Raw genomic sequence first — 17340 nt, 5'->3', positions numbered from 1 at the left:
ATAATGCTTTATACACTACAGCTACATAATACTACTGGAGAATCGACATAAGTAATTTTTGATAGCTGCTTATGTTAACTGTTGTGTACATTGAAACATGTCTCATCTTCAAGGGCTCTACTTTGAGGCAAAATTTACAAAATGCAATATGATTCAAGAAATAAGGAATTAAAGGAGATTAGGGTTTGACATCCTTTTGGTAACGAGGCCATTACAGTATGAGCAGATGGATGGAGAAAAAAAATCAGAGGTGCCCTGTTCAAAATAACCATTCTGGCATTCATATTAAACAATTTTGAAAAAAAATGGAAAATCTAAGTCATGGTAGCTGCAGAGGAACATGAACCCTGCTCATACCACCTCATTAATAAGAAATAAATATCAGTATTTTAACATGAAGACAAAAATTTGGTGCAACATAAAGGGATAACAAATTTTCAGTGAAGAATAAATAACTATCCAGGAATGAGACATAATCAGTTCATCATAATCTAATCTACAATGCCTGGAAGGAGGTCATTTTTGAAATAAGATATTTTATTCTAAAACAGTCTTTATTTACAGAAAGAGAATAAAAATAAATTTTTAGGTGATAAAATTACAAATATCTTAGATGTCTTTTGTACTTTTGACCAGTGTAGGCTCCTAGACATTCAGTCTTTTAATGTTGTGCTGTGTTTGATTGAAAAATATGCTTTGTCACAAGAGCCAAAGTAAGCTGTATCCATAAAGAACCATTAAAACTGCTGCTTCTGTCAACTGTCCAGAGTTATTTTCACTATATTCTGGCATTAGTGATGGAGCAGCAACTGAAACAAAGGAGTTAATAATTATTACCTACAGGAGTTTTGCTATTATTATTATTATTATTAGTAGTAGTAGTAGTAGTAGTAGTAGTAGTAGTAGTAGTAGTGGTGGTGGTGGTGGTGGTAGCAGCAGTACACTTGTTGCACTGCAGAAATGCCTATTATACTACATTATTGACAGAACGTTACCATGCAAAGTAGGTTCTTCAGAATCATCTGGTTCAGCAACAGAATCCTCTTCTTCATAAGAATCTGCAAGATAAAAGTATGTGTCAGAATTAATCTTTACAGGCTCCACTAGTATTATTTTATTTTGCCTTACTTGAATAACTGTAAGATTAACACAATGATACGATAGCCTTTTGAAGGGACAATTGATAGTCCCACTTTCAAATGCGAGGGCAATTCAAATGTAAATGGTAATTGCGGCAGTATACTACACAAGTGGGATGGTGGAGTGAGGGGAGTTGATGGCTGGTGGGTTAGGAAGAGGGAACCAGCTTGGTTTGCTGTTGAACTCTGTTCTGACTTCAGTAAAGCCATGAGTGAAGAAGAGGTTTCTTTGTGTGTTGCACAATATACACTCCTGGAAATGGAAAAAAGAACACATTGACACCGGTGTGTCAGACCCACCATACTTGCTCCGGACACTGCGAGAGGGCTGTACAAGCAATGATCACACGCACGGCACAGCAAACACACCAGGAACCGCGGTGTTGGCCGTCAAATGGCGCTAGCTGCGCAGCATTTGTGCACCGCCGCCGTCAGTGTCAGCCAGTTTGCCATGGCATGCGGAGCTCCATCGCAGTCTTTAACACTGGTAGCATGCCGCGACAGCATGGACGTGAACCGTATGTGCAGTTGACGGACTTTGAGCGAGGGCGTATAGTGGGCATGCGGGAGGCCGGGTGGACGTACCGCCGAATTGCTCAACACGTGGGGCGTGAGGTCTCCACAGTACATCGATGTTGTCGCCAGTGGTCGGCGGAAGGTGCACGTGCCCGTCGACCTGGGACCGGACCGCAGCGACGCACGGATGCACGCCAAGACCGTAGGATCCTACGCAGTGCCGTAGGGGACCGCACCGCCACTTCCCAGCAAATTAGGGACACTGTTGCTCCTGGGGTATCGGCGAGGACCATTCGCAACCGTCTCCATGAAGCTGGGCTACGGTCCCACACACCGTTAGGCCGTCTTCCGCTCACGCCCCAACATCGTGCAGCCCGCCTCCAGTGGTGTCGCGACAGGCGTGAATGGAGGGACGAATGGAGACGTGTCGTCTTCAGCGATGAGAGTCGCTTCTGCCTTGGTGCCAATGATGGTCGTATGCGTGTTTGGCGCCGTGCAGGTGAGCGCCACAATCAGGACTGCATACGACCGAGGCACACAGGGCCAACACCCGGCATCATGGTGTGGGGAGCGATCTCCTACGCTGGCCGTACACCACTGGTGATCGTCGAGGGGACACTGAATAGTGCACGGTACATCCAAACTGTCATCGAACCCATCGTTCTACCATTCCTAGACCGGCAAGGGAACTTGCTGTTCCAACAGGACAATGCACGTCCGCATGTATCCCGTGCCACCCAACGTGCTCTAGAAGGTGTAAGTCAACTACCCTGGCCAGCAAGATCTCCGGATCTGTCCCCCATTGAGCATGTTTGGGACTGGATGAAGCGTCGTCTCACGCGGTCTGCACGTCCAGCACGAACGCTGGTCCAACTGAGGCGCCAGGTGGAAATGGCATGGCAAGCCATTCCACAGGACTACATCCAGCATCTCTACGATCGTCTCCATGGGAGAATAGCAGCCTGCATTGCTGCGAAAGGTGGATATACACTGTACTAGTGCCGACATTGTGCATGCTCTGTTGCCTGTGTCTATGTGCCTGTGGTTCTGTCAGTGTGATCATGTGATGTATCTGACCCCAGGAATGTGTCAATAAAGTTTCCCCTTCCTGGGACAATGAATTCACGGTGTTCTTATTTCAATTTCCAGGAGTGTTTTATAATAAAGTTTTTAACCTATGGAGGTATTAAACCCCCAGAGATTTTAACTTTGTGTGAAGGCACAGTTTGGGGTCGCTACACTGTCATGGAACTGAGTGTTTACTTGGACCAGACAATTTAAGGGCAGCCAAGAAAATATATAAAACAAATCTCATGCTTGAAGCTCAAAGTCAAGTCTCACACCTGTGCTGTTCAAAAGCTTACTGAGGGTGATCACTGGTGCACTGTTGAAGAAATTGCAGCATCAATGGGTATCAGCACTGAGAGTGCTCATACTGTTATCAGTGAACAGCTTGGCATTAGAAAAATTGGTACTCGATGGCTTCTGAAGTTGTTAATGAAACAGTGAAAACAGGTCAGGTTGGAGATCTATGAGACACTTCTACCCTGATTCCAGCAAGAAGGGTAGGATTTTTTTGAAGCTCATCATCACATGTAATGAGACATGGGTTCATTATTACACTCCAGAATCCAAACTGATGAAGAAAGGATGAAGTCTGTCCAGTGATGGCCAGAACCTGCCTTTAAGCCAGAAAGGTTCATGCAACTGTGTTACACGTTGACTTTCTTCATGATTGACATATAGTGAATGAAGCTTACTACTTCCAGTTGTTAATGTCATAAAAAGGTGCCTACCACAACAAAAGAGTCAGGCTCCGGCTCTCAGCAGATATACAAGTACAGAGCGGCAAGTTGTTTACCTTTTTTTGTGTTTCCATTACAGTATATTTATTAAATTTCATGTGTGTTTTTCTGTTTAAGATGTTTAATCTTGCATTTTTGTAAACTATGTAGTGCAGTAGTTGCTCACCGAACAGTCAGCTACATGACTCATTAATGCATCAGCATCCCTTGGTGACACTTTAGGATGGCTAGGATGTGTGCATATTGTGTGTGGACACAGGAGGAGCTGGCCACAGTTTGCGAACATTTGAATGTATTTTTGACTACAGTCATTCACCTTCAGGCTGCTGCTTAAGGGTGTAGCAGTGGCAGAGAATGTGGCATGTCACATGGGATACCTCAGGTGTTGCTTGTTTTGCCCATGGACCCTGCTTCCGAGGCACCTCCTAGTGCACCTGACACAGTGGATCTGGCCTCACAGCAGTGTGAGTGGCAGGTGGTAACGTGTTTGCATTGCTCGAGGCGGAGGGCCAGTGTGGAGACTGGCCCATTTGTCCTGTGAGTGGACAAGTGGCTGCTCCTTCAGCATGGCCTGAGCAGGCACACATGAGGACGGGTATAATGCTTATTGGGAGCTCCAATGTTAAGGCATGAAGATAGCATACAGGTCTGGAAAGAAAGCCAATGTACACTCAGTAAGTCTGCTGGGGTGTCTCATCCGGGATGTGGAGGTGGCCTTGCCTTCAGCTATTGAGCACACAGGGTGTAGTCATCTGAAAGTTGTGACTCACATTGACACCAACATGCCTGTCATGTGGGTTCTGAGGTGACCATCAGTCCATACACGCAGCTGGCAGAGGTGGTTAAGACTACTGTCCTCGCATGTGGGGTTCAAGCAGAGCTCATAATTTGTAGCATTGTTCTCAGAGTTGACTGGGGTCCTTTGGTTTGGAACCAAGTGGAGAGTCTCAATCAAAGGCTTCATCAACTCTGCGACAGTCTTGGCTGCAGATTTCTAGACCTTCATGAGCTTATGGGTATTTGTAGGACTCCCTTTGGTAAGTCAGAGATGCACTACACAAAGGAATCAGTTACTCAGGTAGCAGAGTTTGCCAGTCAATATGCAGAAATGGAAGTCAAACGGTGTTCAGAATAAACGCACTTTGTTTGTGACAGTTTTACTAGTAAACTGTTGAAGTATTCATTATAAATTTCCTGAATTTACTACCCCCCCCCCCCCCCCCCAGGAAAGTTCTTGCATTCAAATTATTTTTGGGATTGAGAACTGACTGAAACCTGCAGTGAAAAGCTCTGTGATATTTATCGAGTCCTGGAAAGTGTATTAGAAAGACAGATTAGAGGCTATAGGAGAGTGAGTGTTCATCACAGTTGACAAAAATATAGCCTCTAGTGAGATTGAAGTTCTACATCTACATCTACATTTATACTCCACAAGCCACCCAATGGTGTGTGGCGGAGGGCACTTTACGTGCCACTGTCATTACCTCCCTTTCCTGTTCCAGTTGCGTATGGTTCGCGGGAAGAACGACTGTCTGAAAGCCTCCGTGCGCGCTCTAATCTCTCTAATTTTACATTCGTGATCTCCTCGGGAGGTATAAGTAGGGGGAAGCAATATATTCGATACCTCATCCAGAAACGCACCCTCTCGAAACCTGGCGAGCAAGCTACACCGCGATGCAGAGCGCCTCTCTTGCAGAGTCTGCCACTTGAGTTTGTTAAACATCTCCGTAACGCTATCACGGTTACCAAATAACCCTGTGACGAAACGCGCCGCTCTTCTTTGGATCTTCTCTATCTCCTCCGTCAACCCGATCTGGTACGGATCCCACACTGATGAGCAATACTCAAGTATAGGTCAAACGAGTGTTTTGTAAGCCACCTCCTTTGTTGATGGACTACATTTTCTAAGGACTCTCCCAATGAATCTCAACCTGGTACCCGCCTTACCAACAATTAAATTTATATGATCGTTCCACTTCAAATCGTTCCGCACGCATACTCCCAGATATTTTACAGAAGTAACTGCTACCGGTGTTTGTTCCGCTATCATATAATCATACAATAAAGGATCCTTCTTTCTATGTATTCGCAATACATTATATTTGTCTATGTTAAGGGTCAGTTGCCACTCCCTGCACCAAGTGCCTATCCGCTGCAGATCTTCCTGCATTTCGCTACAATTTTCTAATGCTGCAACTTCTCTGTATACTACAGCATCATCCGCGAAAAGCCGCATGGGACTTCCGACACTATCTACTAGGTCATTTATATATATTGTGAAAAGCAATGGTCCCATAACACTCCCCTGTGGCACGCCAGAGGTTACTTTAACGTCTGTAGACGTCTCTCCATTGATAACAACATGCTTTGTTCTGTTTGCTAAAAACTCTTCAATCCAGCCACACAGCTGGTCTGATATTCCATAGGCTCTTACTTTGTTTATCAGGCGACAGTGCGGAACTGTATCGAACGCCTTCCGGAAGTCAAGAAAAATAGCATCTACCTGGGAGCCTGTATCTAATATTTTCTGGGTCTCATGAACAAATAAAGCGAGTTGGGTCTCACACGATCGCTGTTTCCGGAATCCATGTTGATTCCTACATAGTAGATTCTGGGTTTCCAAAAACGACATGATACTCGAGCAAAAACCATGTTCTAAAATTCTACAACAGATTGACGTCAGAGATATAGGTCTATAGTTTTGTGCATCTGCTCGACGACCCTTCTTGAAGACTGGGACTACCTGTGCTCTTTTCCAATCATTTGGAACCTTCCGTTCCTCTAGAGACTTGCGGTACACGGCTGTTAGAAGGGGGGCAAGTTCTTTCGCGTACTCTGTGTAGAATCGAATAGGTATCCTGTCAGGTCCAGTGGACTTTCCTCTGTTGAGTGATTCCAGTTGCTTTCCTATTCCCTGGACACTTATTTCGATGTCAGCCATTTTTTCGTTTGTGCGAGGATTATGAGAAGGAACTGCAGTGTGGTCTTCCTCTGTGAAACAGCTTTGGAAAAAGGTGTTTAGTATTTCAGCTTTACACGTGTCATCCTCTGTTTCAATGCCATCATCATCCCGGAGTATCTGGATATGCTGTTTCGAGCCACTTACTGATTTAATGTAAGACCAGAACTTCCTAGGATTTTCTGTCAAGTCGGTACATAGAATTTTACTTTCGAATTCACTGAACGCTTCACGCATAGCCCTCCTTACGCTAACTTTGACATCGTTTAGCTTCTGTTTGTCTGGGAGGTTTTGGCTGCGTTTAAACTTAGAGTGAAGTTCTCTTTGCTTTCGCAGTAGTTTCCTAACTTTGTTGTTGTACCACAGTGGGTTTTTCCTGTCCCTCACAGTTTTACTCGGCACGTACCTGTCTAAAACGCATTTCACGATTGCCTTGAACTTTTTCCATAAACACTCAACATTGTCAGTGTCGGAACAGAAATTTTCACTTTTATCTGTTAGGTAGTCTGAAATCTGCCTTCTATTACTCTTGCTAAACAGATAAACCTTCCTCCCTTTTTTTATATTCCTATTTACTTCCATATTCAGGGATGCTGCAACGGCCTTATGATCACTGATTCCCTGTTCTGTACATACAGAGTCGAAAAGTTCGGGTCTGTTTGTTATCAGTAGGTCCAAGATGTTATCTCCACGAGTCGGTTCTCTGTTTAATTGCTCAAGGTAATTTTCGGATAGTGCACTCAGTATAATGTCACTCGATGCTCTGTCCCTACCACCCATCCTAAACATCTGAGTGTTCCAGTCTATATCTGGTAAATTGAAATCTCCACCTATGACTATAACACGCTGAGAAAATTTATGTGAAATGTATTCCAAATTTTCTCTCAGTTGTTCTGCCACTAATGCTGCTGAGTCGGGAGGTCGGTAAAAGGAGCCAATTATTAACCTAGCTCGGTTGTTGAGTGTAACCTCCACCCATAATAATTCACAGGAACTATCCACTTTTATTTCACTACAGGATAAACTACTACTAACAGCGATGAACACTCCACCACCGGTTGCATGCAATCTATCCTTTCTAAACACTGTCTGTACCTTTGTAAAAATTTCGGCAGAATTTATCTCTGGCTTCAACCAGCTTTCTGTACCTATAATGATTTCGGCTTCGGTGCTTTCTATCAGCGCTTGAAGTTCCGGTACTTTACCAACGCAGCTTCGACAGTTTACAATTACAATACCGATTGCTGCTTGGTCCCCGCATGTCCTGACTTTTCCCTGCACCCGTTGAGGCTGTTGCCCTTTCTGTACTTGCCCAAGGCCATCTAACCTAAAAAACCGCCCAGCCCACGCCACACAACCCCTGCTACCCATGTAGCCGCTTGTTGAGTGTGACAGGGAATTATCTGGTCATGTATAACAGGTGTATGTGAAACCAAATTAATTTTTGGATGTTTTTACTGGCCACCTGAACTGTGACAGTTCTAGAGTCATTCAAAGGAAGTCTAGTGTCAATAGCCCGTAAATATCCAGGTCATGCAATACTAGTTGAAAGTGACTTTAACCTTTTCAGTACAGACTGGGATGTCTATGGATTCATTGCAGGTGTACAGACAAACAGTCATGTGAAATGCTTTTGAATGCATTTTCTGAGAACTGTCTTGAGCAGCTAGTTCAGTGTCCCACATGCAATGGAAATATCTTAGACCTTGTAGCTACAAACAGGCCAGATCTTACCAACAGTGTCAGTACAGAAATTGGGATTAGCGGTCATGATGTCATTATAGCAACTTTGATTACGAAAGTTAAGAAATCAGTCAAGAAGTCTTGGAGAGTGTTTCAGCCAGATAGAGCAAATAAGCAATAACAAAATTTGGAGGATTCTGAGGAAGCAGAGGCTGTTATACTCCTAGTTCAAAAGAGAAAGCACAATTGGTGGCCAGTGAAGGTTAGTAGAAATTCAGATGTCTATGAAAACATCTGTGTATGAAGCATACAACAACTACCACTGTTGCACCTTAGCAAAGGATCTGGTAGAGAACCTGAGGAAATCCTTGTCTTATGTAAAATTGCTAAGAGGGTCTAAGGCTACCGTTCAATGCCTTGTTGACCAGTCTGGCATGGCAGTTGAAGAAACCAAAATGAAAGCCGAAGTTTTAAATTTCACATCCAAGAAATCAATTACACAGGAGAATCATCCAAACATACTGTCATTTGACCATTGGACATGTAACGACAACTGTACATATAATAATTTTTTTCTGTATGAATTTCGATAAATTAGTGTGAACAATGTTTTATTTTATTTCTTTCTCTTTTCGTGTCATGTTAAAGAAACAGTGAGCAACTTTTGAAATGAATATTATTATTTATGTTGGATTTCAAATAATGTGATAATCAAAAGAAAGTGTACTTAATGTTAAAACTATTGTCAGATGTGAATATTGTAATTTAAACACTTGGTCCATACGTAGGTAATGCAGTAGGATATGTGTAGTAGAAAACCTGTGGTGAATACCCTACCTGTAGGGGAGCGGGAAAAGGTGGAGGCAGGCGAGCGCGGGAAAACGCACACTGGGCGCGGTTCAGCACAACGGGCTCAAGTAGTCAGTCGGAGGCGAGCAGTCAGTCGGAGTTGTGAATCGGTCAGAGGAACACGTACTGTACCGAGGCGGCTACCCAGGAAAAGTTGATTCCAGTGAGCCTCGGATGCACCGATTCCAATGACTACTTGGCATGGCTATATTCTGAGGCACAAAGTTGGAAAGATTACGACGCTAAGAAGATGGAAAGTGCCGATGTAGTGTGAGCCTTAGCCGTGCTGGTATGTGTGCCGTGCTGCCCGCCATCTCGCTGCCCGCCAACCGCCACACCGACTTGCACAGGTCAAACATTTATTTCATCTTTAGAAGTGTATCTGTGTGGACCAGTGTCGAAAATGTTTCTAATTGTTCAATAATAACGTGACTTTTACCAGAATTGCCTTAGCCATGACTTACCCTGATCACTGACCTAGACAGGATCCTTACCTCGTATTGTGCAACCCGAGTATCCTGAACTGAAAGTTTAAAAATCAGTGTTAATAAGAATTATCAGTAGATCAATCTATGCTATAAAGAAGTTTAAAAAGTCTGTGTGTTATTGTAAATGTTGGTAAAGAACAAAAGTATGACTAAATTGGAAGAGAGTTGTTTGAATTGAGTTAGCGATGCTATTTAATTAATTTGAGACAGAACTAATGACAGTTAAATTATTCAGAAGTAAGGCAAAGGAGTAGTTATCCATAGATTGATAATTTTGAGTGTTAATTTGCCTTCAGTACTTAACAGTTTCAGTATAACGACCATAACAGTTTCAGGGCCCCCCCCCCTCTTGTCTTGTCCATTCTTTCAAACCTTGAAATGTGTTGATCAGATTTGACCAGTAAAGTTAAGTTCTATATTAATCCTAAGTGTATTAGTGTTGTTTTCCTATTTCAATAGTGACATTGTATGTGTGCTTTCAAAACTGCTCATTCTAGGACAATCTATGTCCGATTTCAGTCTGATCAATATACAAAATGCAGTTTGTAGTAATCATTGCTGTGCGGTGTTGTGTGAATTTATCTCGTCCAAATTAGTACAAAAAGAGAAAACTTTAGTTCAGTGGCTTTTTCTGGTTACAAACTTTGCCATATAACGCATCATTACTACGGGTTACTATGCTTGTACATACACCCACTTGTACAAGGAAAAACTCACTCATTGCCTAAGTAGGCTGGCGACCGAATTATTAATTATAGGTAGCATCTACTGTGTATACTTCTTGTCCATGCGAACGAGCAATTATACTTTACATTTGCTTGATGCATCACTGTAGTTATTTACTGAGTACAAGTCCGATCTTGCTTCTATTAGGTACACGCGGTCAATTTATGTACTAAAATCCTTGTTTATAAGGTGAAGCCCGTGAACTTATTACAGTACAGGCTTTATACAGCTAACGTACGTCCGGACAAGGGCGGTAGCGTTACACGTGGCTTCCTGGTGACAGGACATCCAGTTGTTGTCGATTACAAATTAACGTGAAGATCGAACAGTGGATGTTCAGTGGCTCGAATAGCAATAAAAGACAGTAAAATAAACTGCAGTGGGAGTCAAGTATAATAGTGTGGTGTAGTTGACATTCAATATGGACAGAAACGTAGGCAGGGTAGATGCGCCAAGCGAAATGGAGAATGCGGCTGGCAGTAGCAGGAGTTTACGCGGCCAGATAACAGATGGCGTTAGCGGAAGACAATTGGCGTACATACAGTACCATGAACACGTCAACGAACAGATTGAAATGTCGAGATCGTCTCGAACACAGCAAGGGACAAAACAGGAAGTAGAGGGTGACTTGGTAGATGATAGTGGGTACGTGAACGAATCCACTGACATGTTTGATTCACCACAGATAAAGAAAGAACCGAAAGAAACTTCCGAAGTAGAACCGGAACCCACGGATTCCGTAGAACAAAACAATATAAAAATTTTAAGTATGAACGACTTATTTGAACAATTAACCAAACAAATTGCAGGACAGAGTGAACAGCTCAAAACACAGAATGAGCAGCTTAAAACGCACGTTGACGAGCAACTCAAAACACAAAATGAGCAACTTCAAAAACAAGTCGGCAATCAGGTTAATCAGCTTAAAACGCACGTTGATGAGCAGCTCAAAACACAGAATGAGCAGCTTAAAACACACGTGGATCAAATTGAAGCACAGGTTGAAGGACAGGGAATTAAAATTAGTAAACAAATAGAACAGGTAGAACAAAAAGTGGGTAATTTAAATTCTGTGGTAAATACTCTGAAACTTGAAGTTGATACCATTAACAAGAATATGGATACTATGCAGGGGGAAATTGTTAACATTAACAGTAGGTTCGATGTTGAAATTCTCAACATCCAAGAGAAAGTAGAGCCCCTGGTAGAAACAAAAGTAGACGAAAAAGTTTTCGGTCTCAAATCTGAGATCGTAAACGAATGTCAACACGGAATTTCACAGTTGAAAAGGGCAGTTTCAGACACTGAAAAAGATTTAGGCGAGAGAGTTACTGAATGTGAACAAAATTCTTCGAAAATTCAAGGCAAAATTTTTGACCTTGAGAATAAAATTAAAGACAGGCCTGGTGTTGTCTGTAATGGCACACCGATTACGAAGCTGTTAGAAGGCGAGGAACGCTTTGATCCCACCAAGAAACACAACGGATGGCATCCGTTAGATTTCATCAAAAATTGCGAGAGAATATTTCCTGAACACTTGTCTAATCAGGAAAAGATAAACGTTGTAGTTAGCGCCTTAGCAGGTGACGCTAAGCGCTGGGGAATTAATTTGGACACCGAACGAATGACGTTCGAAGAATTTAGGCAAAGATTTACGGAAGAATATTGGTCTGAACAAAAGTAGGACCATTTATGGCGGGAGTTCATCATGGCCAAACAGCATGATAACAGGGGCAGAAATTCTTTGAAAGATTTCTGTGAGCATTGGTACCGGAAATTGACACACTTAAGAGGTAGGAGATCAGATTCGGAAATTATCTGGGAGCTATATAAAAAGCTTCCGGAGGATTCAAAGAGGTATGTAGGAAGCAATTATCGTAGCTTCCAAGCATTTCTCTAAAGAGTCGAAGACGAAGATCATTGGCGCGAAAGTCGGGCCAATTATCAAAATTTTGGTCATCGTAATAATCGTAATAATGACGAACGAAATGACGGCGAAGGATTTTGCGTCAATATGTTACAAAGAGGTAGAGGCAGAGGTAGAGGAAGAGGAAATTATTCAGGTCGCGGTAGAGGGTATACCGCGCAAAGTAATAACGACGCGGGAAACTAATTTCCGCGAACGTTGCGGGCCAAACGGAAGCGGACAATACATACCGGCCCCGATTTGAGAAAAGATACCAGACCGACCGTAATGTAATGAGACAGGCTAGGGTCAGGCATGGAACACCGCGACGTGTTGTGGCGAAACAAGCGTCAGCTGCGAGCCAGAATGAGTCATTTCAGCCGCACAGAACGCTACATGTTAACAGGCGAGTGGAGCATCAGAGGGCAACGGCCCAGCCTAGCAGAACATCTGTTAGGAAAGAAGCCGCTAGAAATACGGCAGCAGTAGATACGAACATAGCCGTCAGGGCTAATGAAAATTTTATGAGTGATAATTCCGTGGCAAAGGAAACGATAAAGGAAACTGTGAATACACAGAGAGGTGCGATTAGCAGTGTTTGCAATGAGGGAAAAGGCGAGGATAAATTAGCAGAAGTAACTGATTGGCGTGTGCAGATCGACGATCTGTACAAGGGCCTGAAGCAATGTGAGTGGGAGGATTTTAAGAAGGAGTATGAGGCAAAGAAATTAGTTAGTGAAAAAGGAGATAGTAGGGACGTCGATAAGGTGACGTGGCCCGAATTGGAAGAGGAGAGAATAAATAGCGCCGCGCAAAGCACGCGTGCCGCCAATAGGACGCAGATTAAGGGTAGGAAGGATTTGGAGGATGAAATCCTCAGCATTGACGAAGAAATAACTTCTGCTAACAGTCCGCCAATAGTACAAACTGCTACCGAGAGGCACCGTGGAGAAGGGGCAGATGATTACCTGAAAGTAATCAAAGTCCACGAGGATTACACCGAATATGAAGTCACTGTGGAAGTGAATAAAACTGAGGATGAGGCCGTATTGCCAAAAGAGGAGGTTGAGTTGAAATCCAAGCCTGACGACAATACAGAGGAGGAACTTAGTGCCTGTCTCAGAAAAGCTTTTATGTTGGAACCTGAAAGCGAACCGGAATGGTCGGATTCAGACTATAGTTCAGATGATGAAAGATACGCAAATACAAACGAAAATGAATATACTAACTTTCCCTATTGTTCAAAAGTAACGTACTTAAGTGAATCTGATGTTGAGGAAGATAGTAGTGATGACTCTAGTGACGATGAATTTGCAGGTGTAAACGAAAGTGAATATACTTTTACTGAAAGAGGGTATGAGAAAATTAGTGACATTTTTCCAAAGAAAGATACAGAAAGTAGAAGTGGGCAAGAACCGAATGAATTATTCAGTAATGTAAAACAGGGGCATAATTTGCAGGAACCTCCAGGTGATACTATACTGGGGCACGCCTTAATAAATGTTTTGAAGGAGTGTGAATTACAGGAACAAAAAGAACCACCTGATAGAATGATAGCAGAACAGGGAATGTTGTACCTTGCTAAAGACTTCAAAATTTCAAAACCTAAAAAGCCACCTGATGAAACAAAACGTTGGCGAGATCTGAATGGCTTAGTGAAAGATGTAGAAAATAAGAGGCCTAAAAAGCCACCAGACTTAAGTGACTGTTTTATGAACCCTAAAAGACTGCCTTGTTAATCAAGAGACTGGGGGCAGGATACTGTATTTGTATATATTATTAGTATTATGCATGACTTGATTATTACTGTATCTCAGTGTTACCTGAAAGTGAATTATTGTTTTGTTGATTTGGAGTCTGGGGCAGATTTATATCGGATTTTGAGAATGTCATGAACACATTACATCATGAAACTACAGGATTTCCGCCGGAAGAAATTTTGTTAGGCAGAAGTAGTAAAAGTTTAATTGAAGAAAAACTAGAGTTTCCACCTTGTACAAGTTTGGGATTGGATCAAAAGAAAGAATTGGTGATAAAAAGGGCAAAGCAAAAAGCTGAATCTAGATCTAAAAGACACAATAAAAATTTAAAAGTTTCAAAATTTAAAATTGGAGATTATGTTCTTTTAAAAACCCACGAAAAGTCTAGTGAACTAAACCATGAGATTTCCAAATTTAAATATATTTATAATGGACCATATATAATACAGAATATTCCACACGACAATGCTTACTACCTGATCTACCCAAAATCCAAAAGACCTTTAGGTGTAAGAAATATTGTGGACCTGAAACTGTATGTTCCTAGAAATGAGTGATATAAGGATAATCAGAAAGCGACTTGCAGTAAATGTGCTGTATCTTATGCTGAACCCAAGTTATTCTAAATGTAACTGATCTTTGTAAATGTCTGTATACCCTTTAAAGTGTGCTAATGTAGTTATGTGAGTTTCAGATTACCAATTGTACTGTAACTGTAAAAATGTATGAAGAAAGGGACTGAAATGAAAAGATAAATGCTATCAGCCCGATAAAAGATGGAACTGTCAACAATGAAAATGGGCAGTGTATGAACCATAATATGAAGGACTGCCAAATACCAATGAGGGCAGATAAATAGTCGATGGAAAATTGTAAATATGATCCAGGAGATGTGACAATATGAAGTGGAAAGGACTGCCCAAATCCACATAATAGGCAGCAAATATGTGTAGTTAATTTTCTGAATATATGTGTGTGTGTTTTGTTTAGTAAGTAAGGAAATGGACTGCTATTCAAAGCAAGCAACGACAAATTATCTTATAGTGTATACAAAATATGCAATTGTTTTTAAATGTTTGTATTCCAGAATCTTAAACTATTTCTTTGGAGAAAAAAAAAAAAAAAAAAAAAAAAAAAAAAAAAAAAAAAAAAAAAAGAGAGAGAGAGAGAGATTAAATTGCTATTTTAGTAATGTTATGATGGGAAGTTGGACTGTGCAAAAGGCACTTGAGTAAATGACAAATAATTATTCTTGATGTGTTAAAAGAGTGTAAACCTATATACAGTGAGTAGAAGGAAATAAGTAGTGTAAATCTTTTTGGATGTTTAAGTAAAGATTCAGAACCACTGTATAATTGTAAGATATAGTGTTCCCATAAAATTTGGACTTAAGCAAAACTTTCTGGAAACAGGGGCATGTGTAACGACAACTGTACATATAATAATTTTTTTCTGTATGAATTTCGATAAATTAGTGTGAACAATGTTTGATTTTATTTCTTTCTCTTTTCGTGTCATTTTAAAGAAACAGTGAGCAACTTTTGAAATGAATATTATTATTTATGTTGGATTTCAAATAATGTGATAATCAAAAGAAAGTGTACTTAATGTTAAAACTATTGTCAGATGTGAATATTGTAATTTAAACACTTGGTCCATACGTAGGTAATGCAGTAGGATATGTGTAGTAGAAAACCTGTGGTGAATACCCTACCTGTAGGGGAGCGGGAAAAGGTGGAGGCAGGCGAGCGCGGGAAAACGCACACTGGGCGCGGTTCAGCACAACGGGCTCAAGTAGTCAGTCGGAGGCGAGCAGTCAGTCGGAGTTGTGAATCGGTCAGAGGAACACGTACTGTACCGAGGCGGCTACCCAGGAAAAGTTGATTCCAGTGAGCCTCGGATGCACCGATTCCAATGACTACTTGGCATGGCTATATTCTGAGGCACAAAGTTGGAAAGATTACGACGCTAAGAAGATGGAAAGTGCCGATGTAGTGTGAGCCTTAGCCGTGCTGGTATGTGTGCCGTGCTGCCCGCCATCTCGCTGCCCGCCAACCGCCACACCGACTTGCACAGGTCAAACATTTATTTCATCTTTAGAAGTGTATCTGTGTGGACCAGTGTCGAAAATGTTTCTAATTGTTCAATAATAACGTGACTTTTACCAGAATTGCCTTAGCCATGACTTATCCTGATCACTGACCTAGACAGGATCCTTACCTCGTATTGTGCAACCCGAGTATCCTGAACTGAAAGTTTAAAAATCAGTGTTAATAAGAATTATCAGTAGATCAATCTATGCTATAAAGAAGTTTAAAAAGTCTGTGTGTTATTGTAAATGTTGGTAAAGAACAAAAGTATGACTAAATTGGAAGAGAGTTGTTTGAATTGAGTTAGCGATGCTATTTAATTAATTTGAGACAGAACTAATGACAGTTAAATTATTCAGAAGTAAGGCAAAGGAGTAGTTATCCATAGATTGATAATTTTGAGTGTTAATTTGCCTTCAGTACTTAACAGTTTCAGTATAACGACCATAACAGTTTCAGGGCCCCCCCCCCCTCTTGTCTTGTCCATTCTTTCAAACCTTGAAATGTGTTGATCAGATTTGACCAGTAAAGTTAAGTTCTATATTAATCCTAAGTGTATTAGTGTTGTTTTCCAATTTCAATAGTGACATTGTATGTGTGCTTTCAAAACTGCTCATTCTAGGACAATCTATGTCCGATTTCAGTCTGATCAATATACAAAATGCAGTTTGTAGTAATCATTGCTGTGCGGTGTTGTGTGAATTTATCTCGTCCAAATTAGTACAAAAAGAGAAAACTTTAGTTCAGTGGCTTTTTCTGGTTACAAACTTTGCCATATAACGCATCATTACTACGGGTTACTATGCTTGTACATACACCCACTTGTACAAGGAAAAACTCACTCATTGCCTAAGTAGGCTGGCGACCGAATTATTAATTATAGGTAGCATCTACTGTGTATACTTCTTGTCCATGCGAACGAGCAATTATACTTTACATTTGCTTGATGCATCACTGTAGTTATTTACTGAGTACAAGTCCGATCTTGCTTCTATTAGGTACACGCGGTCAATTTATGTACTAAAATCCTTGTTTATAAGGTGAAGCCCGTGAACTTATTACAGTACAGGCTTTATACAGCTAACATACGTCCGGAGAAGGGCGGTAGCGTTACAGACAGACTCCTGTAATGACAACATAGTAATAAGCATCTCTGGCATAGAGAAACAATTGAAAGATTTGAAAGTAAATAAATCACCAGTTCTGGATGGAATCCCAGTTTGATTTTACAAAGAGTACTCTATGGCATTGGCTGTGAATCTCTTACCCAGCACAAAGTCTCAAGAGACTGAAAAAAGGTGCAGGTGATTCCAGCATGTAACAAGGGTAAAAGGACAAACCTGCAAAATTACAGACCAATACCACTAATTCTGTTTGCTGCAGATTCCTTGAGAATATTATCAGTTCAAATATAATAAA

General features: G+C 41.4%; 1 protein-coding gene across 1 annotated transcript in view; it reads right to left on the bottom strand.

The window, feature by feature from the left end:
* Nucleotides 1–559: 559 nt before the first annotated feature.
* Nucleotides 560–17340, bottom strand: part of LOC126234586 (limbic system-associated membrane protein-like) — a 239914-nt gene continuing 223133 nt past the window's right edge. Inside the window, exons 10-11 of the mRNA XM_049943299.1 lie at nt 996–1058; nt 560–809 (exon numbers count right to left, since the gene is read on the bottom strand). Of these exons, the coding sequence (XP_049799256.1) occupies nt 700–809; nt 996–1058 (173 nt within the window). The 3' untranslated portion in view covers nt 560–699. The remainder of the gene's footprint in view (nt 810–995; nt 1059–17340) is intronic.

Source organism: Schistocerca nitens, chromosome 2 (genome assembly GCF_023898315.1).
Source record: "Schistocerca nitens isolate TAMUIC-IGC-003100 chromosome 2, iqSchNite1.1, whole genome shotgun sequence".
NCBI classification, from domain to species: domain Eukaryota; kingdom Metazoa; phylum Arthropoda; class Insecta; order Orthoptera; family Acrididae; genus Schistocerca; species Schistocerca nitens.
The sequence above is the reverse complement of the archived record's forward strand: the minus strand, read 5'-3'. Positions and strand labels throughout refer to the sequence as shown.